This window comes from Barbatula barbatula, assembly GCF_947034865.1.
Source record: "Barbatula barbatula genome assembly, chromosome: 14".
Taxonomy (NCBI): domain Eukaryota; kingdom Metazoa; phylum Chordata; class Actinopteri; order Cypriniformes; family Nemacheilidae; genus Barbatula; species Barbatula barbatula.
This window is the reverse complement of record NC_136777.1, coordinates 986,009-1,006,797: the sequence shown is the minus strand read 5'-3', so window position 1 is coordinate 1,006,797 and position 20,789 is coordinate 986,009. Positions and strand designations below refer to the sequence as shown.

The 20,789-nt window shown below is 35.4% G+C and overlaps 1 protein-coding gene across 2 annotated transcripts; it reads left to right on the top strand.

The window, feature by feature from the left end:
• The first annotated feature begins 7,717 nt into the window (after positions 1 to 7,717).
• egln1a (egl-9 family hypoxia-inducible factor 1a) lies at positions 7,718 to 20,172 on the top strand. 2 transcript variants are annotated; one of them, XM_079473291.1, is made up of 5 exons: positions 7,718 to 8,579; positions 16,953 to 17,072; positions 18,598 to 18,734; positions 18,837 to 18,904; positions 19,042 to 20,172. In XM_079473291.1, exons 1-5 carry the CDS (start codon positions 7,962 to 7,964, stop codon positions 19,095 to 19,097), a joined length of 999 nt encoding a protein of 332 aa, XP_079329417.1. In that variant the 5' UTR covers positions 7,718 to 7,961; the 3' UTR covers positions 19,098 to 20,172. The 2 variants fall into 2 exon arrangements, with proteins under 2 accessions (XP_079329417.1, XP_079329416.1); XM_079473290.1 differs by having other exon boundaries at positions 7,724 to 8,579; positions 18,598 to 18,904.
• The last annotated feature ends 617 nt before the right edge of the window (positions 20,173 to 20,789 follow it).

Below are 20,789 nucleotides of genomic sequence, written 5' to 3'. Positions count from 1 at the left end.
AGAGACATTTTCCCCAAACACAAACTTCACGAATGAAGGATGTCAACTTGAGTATAATAATATTCAACTTTTGAATCTACAACATAACTAAACACTACTTTACTTTTCTGTTGTTATTTTTCATTTATCGGGCTCACCCTGTGGTCTATATGGATCCTACTGCCCCAGTATAGTGATGGGGACAATATACTGTCTTTTGGATGAGATGTTAAACCGTGTATTTTGGCACTACATCCCAAAATACATCACCATTAACATGTGAAGCTTATATCCAGAGCTGGGTGACTTTATTCAAAAATCATATGAATATCGTCTGCTTAATGAAAATGTAATAATAACTCAAAAGAAATACAGCTAGATGAATCAATGAAAAAAACAGTGGTTATACGGGACCAGTTTTTTATTGCACTTATGCTTTTTGTTGTTCCAATTGCTTCCATTGTTTACCTCATCCGTAAGTCGCTATAGCGTCTGCTAAATGACTAAATGTAATAACTCAAAAGAGCTAAATACAACTAAATAAATCAATGAAACACATTAAAAAATGAATTAAAAACTGTGGTTATTTGTGACCAGTTTTTTATTGCACTTATGCTTTTTGTTGTTCCAATTGCTTCCATTGTTTACCTCATCCTTAAGTCGCTAAGAGCGTCTGCTAAATGACTAACTGTAATAATAACTCAAAAGAGCTAAATACAACTAAATAAATCAATGAAACACAATAAAAGATGAATTAAAACTGTGGTTATTTGTGACCAGTTTTTTATTGCACTTATGCTTTTTGTTGTTCCAATTGCTTCCATTGTTTACCTCATCCTTAAGTCGCTAAGAGCGTCTGCTAAATGACTAACTGTAATAATAACTCAAAAGAGCTAAATACAACTAAATAAATCAATGAAACACATTAAAAAATGAATTAAAAACTGTGGTTATTTGTGACCAGTTTTTTATTGCACTCATGCTTTTTGTTGTTCCAATTGCTTCCATTGTTTACTTCATCCTTAAGTCGCTAAGAGCGTCTGCTAAATGACTAACTGTAATAATAACTCAAAAGAGCTAAATACAACTAAATAAATCAATGAAACACATTAAAAAATGAATTAAAAACTGTGGTTATTTGTGACCAGTTTTTTATTGCACTCATGCTTTTTGTTGTTCCAATTGCTTCCATTGTTTACTTCATCCTTAAGTCGCTAAGAGCGTCTGCTAAATGACTAACTGTAATAATAACTCAAAAGAGCTAAATACAACTAAATAAATCAATGAAACACATTAAAAAATGAATTAAAAACTGTGGTTATTTGTGACCAGTTTTTTATTGCACTTATGCTTTTTGTTGTTCCAATTGCTTCCATTGTTTACCTCATCCTTAAGTCGCTAAGAGCGTCTGCTAAATGACTAACTGTAATAATAACTCAAAAGAGCTAAATACAACTAAATAAATCAATGAAACACATTAAAAAATGAATTAAAAACTGTGGTTATTTGTGACCAGTTTTTTATTGCACTCATGCTTTTTGTTGTTCCAATTGCTTCCATTGTTTACTTCATCCTTAAGTCGCTAAGAGCGTCTGCTAAATGACTAACTGTAATAATAACTCAAAAGAGCTAAATACAACTAAATAAATCAATGAAACACATTAAAAAATGAATTAAAAACTGTGGTTATTTGTGACCAGTTTTTTATTGCACTTATGCTTTTTGTTGTTCCAATTGCTTCCATTGTTTACCTCATCCTTAAGTCGCTAAGAGCGTCTGCTAAATGACTAACTGTAATAATAACTCAAAAGAGCTAAATACAACTAAATAAATCAATGAAACACAATAAAAGATGAATTAAAACTGTTGTTATTTGTGACCAGTTTTTTATTGCACTTATGCTTTTTGTTGTTCCAATTGCTTCCATTGTTTACCTCATCCTTAAGTCGCTAAGAGCGTCTGCTAAATGACTAACTGTAATAATAACTCAAAAGAGCTAAATACAACTAAATAAATCAATGAAACACATTAAAAAATGAATTAAAAACTGTGGTTATTTGTGACCAGTTTTTTATTGCACTCATGCTTTTTGTTGTTCCAATTGCTTCCATTGTTTACTTCATCCTTAAGTCGCTAAGAGCGTCTGCTAAATGACTAACTGTAATAATAACTCAAAAGAGCTAAATACAACTAAATAAATCAATGAAACACATTAAAAAATGAATTAAAAACTGTGGTTATTTGTGACCAGTTTTTTATTGCACTCATGCTTTTTGTTGTTCCAATTGCTTCCATTGTTTACTTCATCCTTAAGTCGCTAAGAGCGTCTGCTAAATGACTAACTGTAATAATAACTCAAAAGAGCTAAATACAACTAAATAAATCAATGAAACACATTAAAAAATGAATTAAAAACTGTGGTTATTTGTGACCAGTTTTTTATTGCACTCATGCTTTTTGTTGTTCCAATTGCTTCCATTGTTTACTTCATCCTTAAGTCGCTAAGAGCGTCTGCTAAATGACTAACTGTAATAATAACTCAAAAGAGCTAAATACAACTAAATAAATCAATGAAACACATTAAAAAATGAATTAAAAACTGTGGTTATTTGTGACCAGTTTTTTATTGCACTCATGCTTTTTGTTGTTCCAATTGCTTCCATTGTTTACTTCATCCTTAAGTCGCTAAGAGCGTCTGCTAAATGACTAACTGTAATAATAACTCAAAAGAGCTAAATACAACTAAATAAATCAATGAAACACATTAAAAAATGAATTAAAAACTGTGGTTATTTGTGACCAGTTTTTTATTGCACTCATGCTTTTTGTTGTTCCAATTGCTTCCATTGTTTACTTCATCCTTAAGTCGCTAAGAGCGTCTGCTAAATGACTAACTGTAATAATAACTCAAAAGAGCTAAATACAACTAAATAAATCAATGAAACACATTAAAAAATGAATTAAAAACTGTGGTTATTTGTGACCAGTTTTTTATTGCACTCATGCTTTTTGTTGTTCCAATTGCTTCCATTGTTTACTTCATCCTTAAGTCGCTAAGAGCGTCTGCTAAATGACTAACTGTAATAATAACTCAAAAGAGCTAAATACAACTAAATAAATCAATGAAACACATTAAAAAATGAATTAAAAACTGTGGTTATTTGTGACCAGTTTTTTATTGCACTCATGCTTTTTGTTGTTCCAATTGCTTCCATTGTTTACCTCATCCTTAAGTCGCTAAGAGCGTCTGCTAAATGACTAACTGTAATAATAACTCAAAAGAGCTAAATACAACTAAATAAATCAATGAAACACATTAAAAAATGAATTAAAAACTGTGGTTATTTGTGACCAGTTTTTTATTGCACTTATGCTTTTTGTTGTTCCAATTGCTTCCATTGTTTACCTCATCCTTAAGTCGCTAAGAGCGTCTGCTAAATGACTAACTGTAATAATAACTCAAAAGAGCTAAATACAACTAAATAAATCAATGAAACACATTAAAAAATGAATTAAAAACTGTGGTTATTTGTGACCAGTTTTTTATTGCACTCATGCTTTTTGTTGTTCCAATTGCTTCCATTGTTTACTTCATCCTTAAGTCGCTAAGAGCGTCTGCTAAATGACTAACTGTAATAATAACTCAAAAGAGCTAAATACAACTAAATAAATCAATGAAACACATTAAAAAATGAATTAAAAACTGTGGTTATTTGTGACCAGTTTTTTATTGCACTCATGCTTTTTGTTGTTCCAATTGCTTCCATTGTTTACTTCATCCTTAAGTCGCTAAGAGCGTCTGCTAAATGACTAACTGTAATAATAACTCAAAAGAGCTAAATACAACTAAATAAATCAATGAAACACATTAAAAAATGAATTAAAAACTGTGGTTATTTGTGACCAGTTTTTTATTGCACTTATGCTTTTTGTTGTTCCAATTGCTTCCATTGTTTACCTCATCCTTAAGTCGCTAAGAGCGTCTGCTAAATGACTAACTGTAATAATAACTCAAAAGAGCTAAATACAACTAAATAAATCAATGAAACACATTAAAAAATGAATTAAAAACTGTGGTTATTTGTGACCAGTTTTTTATTGCACTCATGCTTTTTGTTGTTCCAATTGCTTCCATTGTTTACTTCATCCTTAAGTCGCTAAGAGCGTCTGCTAAATGACTAACTGTAATAATAACTCAAAAGAGCTAAATACAACTAAATAAATCAATGAAACACATTAAAAAATGAATTAAAAACTGTGGTTATTTGTGACCAGTTTTTTATTGCACTTATGCTTTTTGTTGTTCCAATTGCTTCCATTGTTTACCTCATCCTTAAGTCGCTAAGAGCGTCTGCTAAATGACTAACTGTAATAATAACTCAAAAGAGCTAAATACAACTAAATAAATCAATGAAACACAATAAAAGATGAATTAAAACTGTGGTTATTTGTGACCAGTTTTTTATTGCACTCATGCTTTTTGTTGTTCCAATTGCTTCCATTGTTTACTTCATCCTTAAGTCGCTAAGAGCGTCTGCTAAATGACTAACTGTAATAATAACTCAAAAGAGCTAAATACAACTAAATAAATCAATGAAACACATTAAAAAATGAATTAAAAACTGTGGTTATTTGTGACCAGTTTTTTATTGCACTCATGCTTTTTGTTGTTCCAATTGCTTCCATTGTTTACTTCATCCTTAAGTCGCTAAGAGCGTCTGCTAAATGACTAACTGTAATAATAACTCAAAAGAGCTAAATACAACTAAATAAATCAATGAAACACATTAAAAAATGAATTAAAAACTGTGGTTATTTGTGACCAGTTTTTTATTGCACTCATGCTTTTTGTTGTTCCAATTGCTTCCATTGTTTACTTCATCCTTAAGTCGCTAAGAGCGTCTGCTAAATGACTAACTGTAATAATAACTCAAAAGAGCTAAATACAACTAAATAAATCAATGAAACACATTAAAAAATGAATTAAAAACTGTGGTTATTTGTGACCAGTTTTTTATTGCACTCATGCTTTTTGTTGTTCCAATTGCTTCCATTGTTTACTTCATCCTTAAGTCGCTAAGAGCGTCTGCTAAATGACTAACTGTAATAATAACTCAAAAGAGCTAAATACAACTAAATAAATCAATGAAACACATTAAAAAATGAATTAAAAACTGTGGTTATTTGTGACCAGTTTTTTATTGCACTCATGCTTTTTGTTGTTCCAATTGCTTCCATTGTTTACTTCATCCTTAAGTCGCTAAGAGCGTCTGCTAAATGACTAACTGTAATAATAACTCAAAAGAGCTAAATACAACTAAATAAATCAATGAAACACATTAAAAAATGAATTAAAAACTGTGGTTATTTGTGACCAGTTTTTTATTGCACTTATGCTTTTTGTTGTTCCAATTGCTTCCATTGTTTACCTCATCCTTAAGTCGCTAAGAGCGTCTGCTAAATGACTAACTGTAATAATAACTCAAAAGAGCTAAATACAACTAAATAAATCAATGAAACACATTAAAAAATGAATTAAAAACTGTGGTTATTTGTGACCAGTTTTTTATTGCACTCATGCTTTTTGTTGTTCCAATTGCTTCCATTGTTTACTTCATCCTTAAGTCGCTAAGAGCGTCTGCTAAATGACTAACTGTAATAATAACTCAAAAGAGCTAAATACAACTAAATAAATCAATGAAACACATTAAAAAATGAATTAAAAACTGTGGTTATTTGTGACCAGTTTTTTATTGCACTTATGCTTTTTGTTGTTCCAATTGCTTCCATTGTTTACCTCATCCTTAAGTCGCTAAGAGCGTCTGCTAAATGACTAACTGTAATAATAACTCAAAAGAGCTAAATACAACTAAATAAATCAATGAAACACAATAAAAAATGAATTAAAAACTGTGGTTATTTGTGACCAGTTTTTTATTGCACTCATGCTTTTTGTTGTTCCAATTGCTTCCATTGTTTACTTCATCCTTAAGTCGCTAAGAGCGTCTGCTAAATGACTAACTGTAATAATAACTCAAAAGAGCTAAATACAACTAAATAAATCAATGAAACACATTAAAAAATGAATTAAAAACTGTGGTTATTTGTGACCAGTTTTTTATTGCACTTATGCTTTTTGTTGTTCCAATTGCTTCCATTGTTTACCTCATCCTTAAGTCGCTAAGAGCGTCTGCTAAATGACTAACTGTAATAATAACTCAAAAGAGCTAAATACAACTAAATAAATCAATGAAACACATTAAAAAATGAATTAAAAACTGTGGTTATTTGTGACCAGTTTTTTATTGCACTCATGCTTTTTGTTGTTCCAATTGCTTCCATTGTTTACTTCATCCTTAAGTCGCTAAGAGCGTCTGCTAAATGACTAACTGTAATAATAACTCAAAAGAGCTAAATACAACTAAATAAATCAATGAAACACATTAAAAAATGAATTAAAAACTGTGGTTATTTGTGACCAGTTTTTTATTGCACTCATGCTTTTTGTTGTTCCAATTGCTTCCATTGTTTACTTCATCCTTAAGTCGCTAAGAGCGTCTGCTAAATGACTAACTGTAATAATAACTCAAAAGAGCTAAATACAACTAAATAAATCAATGAAACACATTAAAAAATGAATTAAAAACTGTGGTTATTTGTGACCAGTTTTTTATTGCACTCATGCTTTTTGTTGTTCCAATTGCTTCCATTGTTTACTTCATCCTTAAGTCGCTAAGAGCGTCTGCTAAATGACTAACTGTAATAATAACTCAAAAGAGCTAAATACAACTAAATAAATCAATGAAACACATTAAAAAATGAATTAAAAACTGTGGTTATTTGTGACCAGTTTTTTATTGCACTCATGCTTTTTGTTGTTCCAATTGCTTCCATTGTTTACTTCATCCTTAAGTCGCTAAGAGCGTCTGCTAAATGACTAACTGTAATAATAACTCAAAAGAGCTAAATACAACTAAATAAATCAATGAAACACATTAAAAAATGAATTAAAAACTGTGGTTATTTGTGACCAGTTTTTTATTGCACTTATGCTTTTTGTTGTTCCAATTGCTTCCATTGTTTACTTCATCCTTAAGTCGCTAAGAGCGTCTGCTAAATGACTAAATGTAATAATAACTCAAAAGAGCTAAATACAACTAAATAAATCAATGAAACACATTAAAAAATGAATTAAAAACTGTGGTTATTTGTGACCAGTTTTTTATTGCACTCATGCTTTTTGTTGTTCCAATTGCTTCCATTGTTTACTTCATCCTTAAGTCGCTAAGAGCGTCTGCTAAATGACTAACTGTAATAATAACTCAAAAGAGCTAAATACAACTAAATAAATCAATGAAACACATTAAAAAATGAATTAAAAACTGTGGTTATTTGTGACCAGTTTTTTATTGCACTTATGCTTTTTGTTGTTCCAATTGCTTCCATTGTTTACCTCATCCTTAAGTCGCTAAGAGCGTCTGCTAAATGACTAAATGTAAATGTAAAAAACCTGATTTATGAAAAGGAGGGTTTGTATATCCAGTTTTGTAAATGAGCTCTTCATACATAACTATAAAACTTAAATACAAATGTTCTAAAATCTTTTATCTTACACAACTTTTATGATAGCGTGCGTGTGCGCGTGCGCGCCAACTACAAACAAAAATCCGTCTGAATGGGAAAGATGTGTGAGTAAACGGGGCGGGGTATATTTATAACGTGTGTGTCCACGCCCCCTGACGTCAGAGGTATGAGTCGTACCGGCGACGTGCACTACTCGCACCAGAAGCGCACAACCGAGCTTGACGAGGAACGACACGGCAGCATGGAGTCACGGAGGCACGAACCGTACCGTTTCTTTAACGTAGAGAAGCGAAACGTTCCCGTGTGATGAAACGGACGCATTTCGTCGCATTCGCTGAAGCCGACGCGCCTGAACGACAGGATCGCGCGCGGACGATCGGATTTAAAGGGCCAGCAGCATGGACCTTTGCGCCACGGTTCTGGACCCCGGACGGGAAAGACAGCACTGCGAGCTGTGCGGAAAAATGGAAAACCTTTTAAAATGCGGCCGATGCAGGATTTCTTTCTACTGCAGCAAGGAACACCAAAAGCAACATTGGAAGGAACACAAACGCACCTGCGCAAAGGCCGACAGGAGCAAGACTCTACAAACTCCACAGAAACCACCTGAAAACCCGACCGATCTCAACCAAAGAGAGCCGAACACCAGAACCGACAGCTCAAAAACCGAAAACCACAAACCCAAACTCCATCATCTGAAACTGGCCACCGAGTACATAGTGCCGTGCATGAACAAACACGGCATCTGTGTGGTAGATAACTTTGTGGGCGAGGAGATCGGACTGTCCATACTGGAGGATGTCAAAGAGCTTCATCAGACCGGCAAGTTCGCAGACGGACAGCTGGTCAGTCAGAAAAGTGACTCCTCAAAGGACATCAGGGGCGATAAAATCACCTGGATCGAGGGGAAGGAGCCTGGCTGCGAGAAGATCCGATTCCTGATGAGTCGTATGGATGATTTGATCAGACATTGCAATGGAAAACTGGGAAACTACATCATAAATGGAAGGACGAAAGTAAGTGTGTGTGTGTGTGTGTGTGTGTGTGAGAGAGAGAAAATAGCATCAATGTGAATTACACCCGTTATAACAGCTTGTACAGTATGAGTGACCTACAGAAAGTGAGTCTACTACACGCTTGACCTTTGACATGCAGACCCCTATATATTGCTCTGAAGTTGAAACGAATACATTTCACTGTTGCTTTTTCGTTGTTCTGGATTGTTTTAGTTTTTATTATAATGCATGTACAATTTTTGAAGGAGTGAATTTATAGTAAATAATAATAATAGTTATAGTATAGTTGCTTATTGACTAAATCGACCCCACAAGTCAAATAGTACCGCAGTTATGAATTTTGTTTATGGACTTAACAAGTGCAGTTAAATGTTTTTGTTTTATAGTGTAATATAAGAAATATGCACCATTGTTTTGTTCTGTTAATGTGATGCTGTTTCTTTAAGAAAGGTCTTTGTTGACTCTTCGTGGCTTTCAAACATATTCTGACAAATGTTTATCGCCCGTTAATGTTAAGCTGACAAACTCATTTTTGCTTTCTCAATATCTACATCTTGCGTAACGCAGCAAGTAATTTAGTGCACAGCTTGGACGAGGTTAAAATGAAAATTCTGTCATCGTTTACTCCCCCTCAGATTCTTCTAAACCTCAGTATACATTTCATTAATTAATAATGATATTCGTTAGAATGTCAGTAACCGAACAGATCTCATCGCCCGACTCCCATAGTATTTATTTTACCTACTATGACAGCAAATGGGGGATGAGATGTGTTTGGTTACTCACATTCTAATGAATATCTTCCCTTGCGGTCGGCACAACAACAAACAATCGTGCAGGTTCCGAACAACAGTGAGGAAGTGATGACAGAATTTTCATTTTTGGGTGAGCTGTCCCTTTAAGGGTTCTGACTATGAACACATTGGAGTTTCATCACCTCAAAAGTTTCCTTCTCTGAATAGTTTATTTGCATCATCTTGTCAACTGTGGACATACCAGTCACGTATGGTTTATCTTACAATAATACTTTGAATCAGTTTTGGAGACATGAGATATCATTTTGCACATATCCATATATTAGAACTCATGTGCATTATTTTCTCATTTTAAAGACTTGAATTCTATAATGTGAAACGTGGTAATAATAAATAAGGAGTGAGTGTGTCCAAACATTTGATCTGTAGTCTTTATTAGAATAGAAGACACGTTTGCATTTGTATATTAATGCTTTAGTGTTAGTGCTGTTAGGTTCAGTCAATTCTTGCCTCGCGTGTGACCTCAGAACACACAAGCTGCCCTCGCTTCCACCGTCCCTGAGTGTATCGGAGCGCACTGACCCCCGGTTCCAACCCCGAGACCCTCACATCAACAGCAGGAGGGACTCATTCAGCCTCCTCTCTATCAAATAATCTTAATGAAGATCAAATGTTGATACAGTTTATCTTGACATCTACACTCTTATAAAAGGAGCCGAAGAAGCGTTGAATCAAAGGATATTAAAACCCGTTTCCTTCTTTTCTTATTTATATTACAAAATAAATGTGTTCATGACAAAAAATGTATAAATGTGTTCATTAATGATAAACAAGTTATTTACAAATGCATTATGAAGAAGTTATTACTGCATGAATAAAAAGAGCGATTCTAACGAAATACATGCCAAACAGTGAGCCATCTTTAACTCTCATTTTATTATAAATACTTAATAAATGTATTATTCATCATTGATTTGACTCAACAGCAGATTCATTATAATCTTGATGTTGTTTGCAATATAGGCTGTCAGACTGGACACTTTAGGGTGTTGTTTTTCCTACACCTGCTCACTATTTGGCAGGTATTTTGTTAGAATCCCTCTTTTTATTCATGCAGTTATAACTGATTTATAATGTATTTGTATATTACTTATTAATCATTAACAAACACATTTATAAATACTTCATAAAGGGTACCTTAATGTTCGGTGTTACCGCATTTTTATATGTTTTAAGCAGTTAAAAAACGTAACGGGCTAAAGCGAACCTTACTGCCAGCGGATCGCAGCTGGATGACTTGAAGTTACAGGACATTTTCATTATGAATATTACTTGGCAGAAGTTTTATCCAAAGCACATTTAACATTTTGTCAACACGCCAAACAGTAGCCTACTGTTAGTATCTTTTGAGTTATTAGAAAGTTGTGATGGATGCTGCAGATCGGTGGAGACCTTGCAAAACAAGAGCAACCAGCCGTCTCCATTCTTCCGTTGTAAGGATCCATGAATGTTTTTTCCACTTCGACCGGTATTCACATCTGCATTTAAAACCACGTCATGTACAAAATTTCGACTGACTTTCCCACTGTACATGTAACATAACTGGTACGTCTGTGCTTTTATGGTTGCGTATCAAAGTCTAGTCAACTCCGAAATTGAATAAATCCTATATGATATATCAGGCCACTTTATCCTCCCACTGTTTAATACATTGCGGGTGCTTATGTGTTAAAGTTGTATTTGTAAATGTATATGTAATGTAATTTAAACTATATTATCAAGTGTTAACTCTTTATATTCGGCTGTAAGATGCGAGTTGTTATTATTGTATGCAGCATTACAATACTCTCTTTGTCTGTGCACTGTGCATCTATGCAAACAATGGTTACAGAAAGACTCTTGCTTTACTGACATTTCACCTCATTTGGTGGTTTGTGAAATAGGAAGTCGTGTGAACCTGTCTGAAGAGGCTTTGCTCTGCGTTTGAACTTTCTAGATTGTATTATTTTGCTCTTCTGTACGACAATGTGTTCTATTAATTTCATTGTATATCTTGACTGAATCTAATGTTGTTGAGACTTATGGACGGTTAACAACTTTGCTCCATGCAGGTTGTGGTTTAACATAAGATAAATGAAACAGGAATTTGCTTTAGAAGTTTGTGGAGCTTAACCAAAACCACCAGAAGTAAATTCGAACTGGATTTGCGGTCTTAAGCATGTGCGGTCTGATTATTCGTCTGATGCGTTAGATTAACACGTCTTTCACTTGTTGAATTGGTTGGTTTTCTCAGCCCGAGATCAGGAACGGATCCAAGATCTGCCTCTGGGAAACGGTCTTGTTTTGTCAGTTTGCAGCTGTAGGACGATTCGAGAGAAAGCATGGCGGAGCCCGGAGGTAGTGCTGGTGTCTGATGGGAATATCACTCAATATCTCTCTTTATTAATGAACGTAAGGTAGAGCGGAGTCCTGCTGACCTCATGTCTAGACTGATGTTTATGTGCTGATCGTATCAGACAGGCTTACACGGGACTCCAGCGCTGTGTGTGTTGTAGTTTGTATTGGATCGATGAACTGAAGCATTTGAAAGACTTCTGTTCTTATGGATGTTGTTGTCTATGATCATCATTGTTTTTGCTTTCAAAGTGCGCAGCTGGAATCAATGTGTCAGTTTTAAACAATGTACAATAACATTTGCAAACAGTAAGAGACGTATAATGTAAATGCAAACGTTTAAGTTTAGTTCGACTTTATGATTTTAAAGCTCCTGTTTGTAACTTTTGCTTCTATATGCCTGTTTGAAACTTGCAATCACGCTGAAGCGTGGAGAAAGAAGGCCGTTGAAAACTTCTTGGATGTTGAATGACACATTATATGTCTTTGTGCAAGATTATTGTTTAAAATGGTCAGTCCGTGTACATATCAGGGATGTTTAAACCTTTTGGAATCTACGTCACGTGTGACCTTTACAACGTGATTATGTGATATGGAAGTCGTGGATGCGCATCCTGGAGGACCTATATATATTTGTGTTTAAAACGTATACCATTTTTGCAAAATGACCAATCGTTTCGCCAGACAACACCCGTATTCATTATTTGGAGAAGAACCCTGGAAATCTTTTCGCAAAAGCCTCAATTTGTTTTCGTCAGAGGAAATAAACACACGGACGGCTTGTATGACATGTGGGTGAGTGAATTATCATGACATATTCATTTTATAGCGAACAACTTCATTTTAAACTCCTTTTTATTTTTACCTTTTCGTGTTTCAGTCAAAAAAGCTAAAAACCGACCTTGACTAAGGCTTTCTGATCAAACGTTGGTATCAATAGTCTGGTGAGGGCTTATCAATAATCTCGCAAGGGTTTGGTTATATTTTTTCTTTAAAAAGGAGAACGCTGGTCTTTGTACAGATCAATAACTGGCTGTTATTTATGTATGGCCAAATGTTTGCAGCTTTAAAATGTTACGTATACAGTAGATGAGGAAATCTTGAAAGATTTTTAAGAGTCTTATCTTTTGTTTCCTGGTTGTGTATATAAAACAGCCCTTGTTGTGTTAGATGTACGAATTGCATTTTTTCAGTGTTCAGAATAAAAGCGAATTAGAGAGCGAGAGAGAAAGTAGGTCATTACGTGAAGATTGACTTCCTTCTGGGGCTGCACCCTCTTTGACTGATAAAGCACCGTGTTCTTCTGGATCATCCCTCCACCATCACGTTTCACAACTGCCAGTCAACATACTAATGTCATTTGAATCAGATTCAAGAGCTGTGTTGAACATCAATCCATCATTTCCATCTGATTTCAGGAGTAGATGTGGTGTGGGGTTATGGTTTGAGGGATGACTTTAGTAATGTTTTGCTGGAGTTCGTCACGTCATGCTTTACTGTGTGATTGTTGTGACCAGTCCAGTGGTCCTTTTGGTCAGTTCTCTTTATCTACAATGTTGGCAAACATTGTCTCCTGAATCTCTGGGACAGCTGGTATAATGTATGGAGTATCCAGATGCATTATGGGAACTGAGGTCTCGATTGAGTTAAAAAACAACAATTCATACTCAATATTTATTTATCTACTCTAAGCCTGAGGCTCAATCTGATGTATTCACCGTCCCCACTGACATGTCTGAGTTTGGCTTGTCCATGTATTTATGTAAATTGACTGGATTGTTTCAATGGAAGAGCCGAAACATTTTGATTTTCCATAAATGGTTTGTCCGAGGAAATTGTAATTTCTTTTGACTTTTAAGTTGCTAACGCTGACATCAGTATATGGTGGTGCATGGCCATTCTTAGTTGGTGGAGCGATTTGTCTGGTTTATTCGGATAACGAATAGTTATTCCTCTCTAAATAGTTACACTGCCCCTCGCGGTCGGCGTTCAACTTCAGATGGTCTGTCCGGGGCGGCACGCTCGCCACAATGGGCGGAAATATACAGAGTTGTATTGTGCAATGCAGTTCATGTAGTTTTCAATGTACGGTTCATGTAGTTATGTAAGCTACACCAACATATATTCTGCATATAAAGAATTCTCAACATATTCTTAAACAAATATGTGTTTTGCATTTTCATAGTAGGAAGGTAGATCACAAGCCAAAAAAGTGTGGGCGCCCCTGATCTAGAGGAAGTGAAAGTCGTAACAAGGCAAAAACATTCACATTTATGAACAAAATAAATCGATTCACAGCTTTTGAGAATCATTATTGAATCGACCCAATTACAGTTGTGAATGATTAATCGATGTTTAGATTTCCCCCCCCGCCCAACACCATTCGCTTCAGGTCGGTTTGTTAATGAGGCCATAAGAGAACGAGGAAGAATGACTCTGGCTCGGCCCGTCTCAACACACACAAACATCTTCATACACAGAGGCAACTACTGTAAAGTGGCCCTCTGATGTGTGAAGCTATATCATGACTTTAGATTCTAGCAATCTCTAGCTTTGCATTTTCTTTAGAAAAGGCTTTTGTTCTGTGATCAATGGGACAAGCATGTCAATAACCGTAGAGAAGTGTCCCGGGAAAAATGATTATGTCACAGTAAAACATATATTCATTCAAATTGAACCAGACCAAAGGTTTGTTGGTGAAACGTTGGTAGTGTGAGAATTGAACCAGAACAGCGCTCTGTGTTTGGTCTCAATTGTTCTTTTTCAAATGAGACGAATCTGGATGTAGTTAGGAGGAAGGAATTGGTTATTAGTGGGAATGAATTTGATTTTATTGAAGGGTTAGAGCCTTAGACACTTGATGGACATCAAATAGAGACCCTTGGAGGTTTTAAAGGGAACTCAGGGTATAAAGAGATGTGTGGCTTAATACGTTGTAATAGCCTTACACTACTAGCATTTGTCCTTAGAAACACATCAAATATTAAAATTTCTTTAAAACAAAACTAAATGTAATACTCATTTTGACCTAAGGAGGCCATGTTCTTTTTCGATGACGTAAACTGGTTGCACGCACATGCAGCCAAACTGAACACAGTTAATATAAGCTACTGCAGGATAAAGAAATATATCAATATATCAAAATATATATCGATATTTTGGTGTATTTTCATACATTTTAATATTGTTGGTCAGAAACAATACAAACATGCATATTAATAACATAATCATTGCAAATTTATATACACAATGTTTTTAGCTATTATAAAATGTATATTAGCTGACGGGGACGAATACAGAATAAATAACCAACCCGCAAGCATCTTATTATTGTTTTTGTAGTATACTGTATATAAGTATACGATAATGGTGGATGATGTCCTAAGTAGTCTTTAAGCTGTGATTTAATGCATGTTCACCTTGAAAAGACGCTTACTAAACGCATTCTACTTTTATAGCTGGCAGTGTGGCTTTTGTTAGGAGGACATACCGGCACCTACTGTCCCTGTGTATTTATATATCTTATATTATGTTTGACGTCTCATATTTTACTGTTATATATGGAAAGCGTGTGTGCTTCGCTGTAGCGTTAAGGGAACGGGTTTAGGTTGCAACCATTTGACATCACGGATTTTGCCGCAAACAATGGCGGCCTCAGAGTACTTTACTTGTCATTTATGTGATTTGTATGATGATGTTGAATGTATTTATGTGGTGAAGCCAAAGACAAATTTCCACTTGTGGACAATAAAGTGACTTAACTGATTTAGCTTTTACAGTCTTGCCTTGGATATGAAATTTGAAAGGTTGTGTGTAATGTCTCAGAGATGTGTTAGTAGGGGATTTTATGAAACGAATACAAATGTTCCGGTTGAATGTTTGGTTTGATTTTTATTTCTAAACCTCTGTTAAAAGGTCGTAATAAACCGATAAATGAATTGAGCTGTTGGATACGGTTTTCCTGAAAATGTTGCCGACGTAGAGAAAAGTATGGTTTTGTTTTAAACAAAAATGTCAAATGCAAGCAGGAATATTAACACATTGGCGTGTGACGTATCATAATACTTCAGTGAATAGTTTAATGACTTCTTTGTGCGTTCCTAGTTGAAAGTGATACAGCTGTTAACACTATCGCTCGTCTTTGTTTTCAAAGGTTATTCCGGGAAGCTCGAGTGAGTCAGCGAGCAAAGGGGATGTTCGTGTGTTTTTTGTGTAGTCACTGGCTTTTGAAGGCAATCCCCTCCCATGGCCCGTTCTGTCCTAGTAAAAGTGACCTTCGCTAAGAAGAAAAGATTTCAACAACAGCGAGCGAAATGCGTGATTTATTACGCTGTCTTTATCTCATGTGGTAGGACCGCACACTTTTACAGGCCGTGACAAATATGTTTACCCATGTTGAGCCATCTCCTGGAGCCCTGGCCTCCCTCACGCACAGCACGTAGCAGGATCATTAAAATACTGCTTCCTCTGGCAGGAGTCCAGACGTCCGGAGTTCACATCAGTTCATCTCGTTCCACTACTCACACATGGAGGTGGAGTCGAAATATTGTGACCTTCAGGAAAGCGTTGCGCGTCGCCAGCCCCGTCCAGCCTGGAGCGTGTAGCACCCTGTTTCCATTGATGTTGTTTTGGAGAAATCAGATCCTTCTGGGTTTAATGGAGTTCATTTTGAGGGACAAAAAATGATCTTATTGCCAAGATTCATAAAAGCACGTAGTTCCAAACGAATGAAATTCAAACAATGTTGATGAGTCAAATACTGTAAGTAAATGTGATGGAAACTGTTGTAGTTCTAAACATCATTACGATCATTGGCACAAGGTCGCTTGTAGGACTTTAGTTTGTTATTATATTGTTATGATTTTGTGATGTTCTGACTGTAAAGAGAGAAAACACACTTCATTCTTGCTTTTTTATTATTGTATTTTTGTTCATTATCGTGGAATTAGCCAGCTCATGTTGTGAGATCTGGCTAAATAATCTGTAAAGGGAAAAAGTTATTTAACAAAATTTTTTCACAAATTAATTTGCCTTATTCTAAGATTTCAGCTAAAATAATTTTTATATGAACCGTTTAATCAGCAAAACGGAAGATCACATAAGAAGTAAATGCACTCAAATGTCTTGGTCTGGTTTTATTTTCAAAGTTATGAATATGTTTTATAGTTTATTTTTAACGGTGAGATGTTTGAATCGTTTCTTAACCATCTTCTCACTTTGACAGGCAATGGTGGCGTGTTATCCGGGGAAAGGCACACATTACGTGCGTCACGTGGACAACCCAAACGGCGATGGGAGATGTGTCACATGCATATATTACCTTAATAAGAATTGGGATGCCAAGGTCAGTAAATCGCCTCTAATCCTAACCGCGGATCTAAATGCACACATACTTAAGACTTTCACACTTTCTAAACTAAAGCATGAAGCCTTGAGCGATCTCCAGAAAGAGGCCACTGCAACGTATACGTGCAACTAAAGCCGCTTCGTTTCATCATAATCCCGTTAACCTCAGAGATTGTGATCTCCAGAGAAACCAGAAGTGTTCCTCAAGCCCTCACTGACAAAAGCAATGAGAGTCATTCGAAAGGAAAATAAATTAATATTCTGGTTATGACATTTTTCCTTATGGTAGTGAAAACAATGGGTCATTTATGTATTTGTCAGGCACCAAACTGAATCTTAACTTTTATAATATTAACCGTGTAATTACTTGCTCACCTGGCCAAAAATAGTGTACGGTTTACCCCATCTATATATTAAATTGAGCCTTTTCTTAAATAAAAAATTATCCACTTTTATTTTATTTTCATGTTTCTGTTGATACTAGACATAAATATTATTACTTTTGCAGGTATTTTGGGGAGGGCCTGTCGGCATTCATTTATGAAATCTACATATTCATGAAATAAATGGTCAAAATATTTAGATAATTTAAAGGGATTTTATTTTAATTATTTGTCCAATATGGTATAATGTCAGTCACAAGTCATTAGAGGGGTTTATTTGAGCCATTATAACAAATTCTTTTGGATTTGAGGAGCAGCAAACTTATTTCTATTACACATGTAAAACGTAAAGAAAACAAATGTTTTTCAGGTTGAGTTGAGATGATTTAACTAGAAATGAAATCAGATGTGAGCATAAAATCATGTGAAATATGCATTGTGTTTAGTATCCATCGGTCTATGAGTAACTGTAGAAAGAGTTGTGAGCATGTGCGTGTGAGCCGAGCGCTCGTCTTTATGAGACGTGCTGTGAAAGGTTCATTCAGTGATGTGTGCTTGCGTCTGGTTCTCCAGCATGTGGCCTTTCCTCTCATCCCTCTTCAGGAAGGCCGACGCTTCCTATCGTAGCCTTCACCAGACCTGGCCTCTCATTGTTCGTGTGACTCTGTTCTTTCTGCTAATGGAATTCATCCTTATCACAAAAAAAACTCCAGTCACGCACTGCTGAATGTGACCGTATTGTCACTAGTCACGTTAATTTGAATAATGTCAGAAAAAAAAACAAGATACAGATGGAATCACATACAGATTTAGGGGGCAATGTACACTTTCAATATCTCGGTCATAGATTTTTATGCATTAGAACACGTAAGACTGAAAGTAACTTGACTGGATTTGTTTTTTTTGACATCTAAAATTGGAGCATTGCATTCACAAACGGCACCAAACAAATAAGAAAGTGTTTTATTCTGGTCACAAGTATACGGAAATAAAAGACTTTCAATCACATGAGCCAATATTTTATTCACAATAGAACATAGAAAACATTCAACAACAAATGTTTAAACTGAGACATTTGAAAATGTTATGCACAAAATGAGCTCGTTTCAAATTTGATGCGTTAATTCTTTGTGTTTTTAGGAACATGGAGGTTTGCTGCGAATATTTCCAGAGGGTAATGCTCAGTTTGCAGACATCGAACCCAAGTTTGACCGCCTGCTTTTATTCTGGTCTGATAGACGAAACCCTCATGAGGTTCAACCAGCAAATTCCACAAGGTCACAATGTCTAAAGCACAACTATACATGCACTGTAAACATTATACTGTCACACTGTATCACGTCATATTTGTTTGATTTGTTACTTTATTCTCACTGTAGATACGCTATAACTGTGTGGTATTTTGATGCTGCCGAGCGTGCGAGGGCAAAAGAAAAGTATTTAACAGGTAATTCGTTTAATTAATGTTGAAGGAACATTTCACCAAAACGTTACAATTATTTACTCGACCTCTTCAAGCATCAAAAACTCAATGTGTAATCTGAGAGTAATGATTTGTTTGTGGATTCTTTTGGGTGTTTTGAGGTGCTGGAGAGAAAGGAGTAACGGTGGAACTAAACAAGCCGTCTGATCTGAGCTGATCAAATGATCATTCATCTGGTTATTTCCTGGTGACCTGCTGTGTGGAAGAAGAGATCAGTGGACGCAAAGTCCAAGACGAAGCCAGACCAGTGAAGTATTGAAGTGATTGATATTCAAACTTTTGCCAAAAGTATATATTTCCCACAAGGCCAGCTTACTCTGTCTGGCGTTTGTTTAGATTTCGTTCTACCTCAGAAAGGTACAGTAATCTGTATTGATTTAACCCCAACGCCTCTTGTGTGATGAATCGCGGTGTTTCTAAAGAACTTTTATCTTAAATGCAAAAAAGAGAAATAAAGCTTTTTCCCTTCTGTTCTCAGGTGAGTTTGTGCATTTTGGCCTTCGTGAATTAAGCTGCACATGTAAACTTGTCTATTTATCATGACTGCATTTCTGCTGGTTTGATTTTATTTCGGTGTGAACAAACACTCTCATGAATGTTCAGCGGGCAGATGCATGATGGGATGCTGTTTGTTATAATTCTGTTCCTGCACATTATTGTCTGAAACAACAGAAACATTCTGTTTGCGTTTTAGAAAATATTGCATTTGTAAATCTTCTGAATCGAGGTGAAAATCTTTGTCGCAATATCAAAATGCAAATAAAACAATGAATGTATTGCATTGTGATTTTAACGATTTTATGAAATATGCAAACATTTATGTGTTTTTATGCGGTTGTTTAGTATAAGTAAAGATATATTTTGTCATAATGGTTCAATCCAAGTCCATAATCATAGAGGTTGTAGTGCATCCACTTTAATATGCGAGCGAAAGCTGAACAATTACTTGTTCATTCTATACATAGACATTATAAATACACAAGTGAACATTCTTTGTCACATTCGATTTTATTTATTTTAGGGCTGTTTGTAAATGATTTTTACAGTTAATTGCTTAATATCGCCTCCATGTGGTTACAACTGTGAATGGCATCCTGTGAAGTGAAAAGGTTTCAGGTTTAGTGGGATAGATTTTTACATTTTTCTATTAAACTATAATTGTTAATATTTTGCCTTTTTTCCTTTTCCTGCTTAAACATTTATTTTTAAAATAATAAATTGCTTGCAATTGTATCTTCGTCATACATCATATGTATTTTACCAAAACGATTTACAAAGAGTTCGGGGAGCAATAAGCTATATGTCATACACGAGCAATAGTACGATAGGTGCTAATACAGAGTTACTAGTTTCAACAAAATCTAGACCACTACCTGTTGAGAGAAGAGAGAGGGTTAGTGTACTTTTTTGTTTTTTTCATCATTTGTCTGTCAAGTATTCACAGAAGAGGTGTGTGTTAAGTAGTTTATGAAGGTTGTGAGAGATGTGGTTGACCGGACCGCATTGGGAAGAATGTTCCACCAGGAAGGAGAATGAGCAGGAAAGAGATTTAGTGCCCTTATTAGAAGACAATACAAGTCGCCCCTCGTTTGCTGAACGCCGGGTTCTTGATGAGGTGTAGGATGGTGTGAAAGTATGCAGGCGCAGATCCAGTGATAGTCCCATAGGCAAACATCAGTGACTTGAATCTGTTCCGAGCTTCAACCGGTAGCCAGTGGAGAGAGAGGAAAAGGGGAGTCACATGAGCCCTTTTGGGCTGTTGGAAGACGAAGCAGTGATACGAGAAGCCGTGTGCCTGTATCAACTCTGTTCAAATGAGCACTATAATAATAGAATGACATAAAAATGA

Coding starts and splice junctions, on each gene's coding strand:
- egln1a (XM_079473290.1), top strand. CDS start 7,962: ATGGACCTTTGCGCCACGGTTCTGGACCCCGGACGGGAAAGACAGCAC. Junction 8,580..16,952: donor TCATAAATGGAAGGACGAAA/GTAAGTGTGTGT, acceptor TCACTTTGACAG/GCAATGGTGGCGTGTTATCC. Junction 18,905..19,041: donor AAAAGAAAAGTATTTAACAG/GTAATTCGTTTA, acceptor GGGTGTTTTGAG/GTGCTGGAGAGAAAGGAGTA.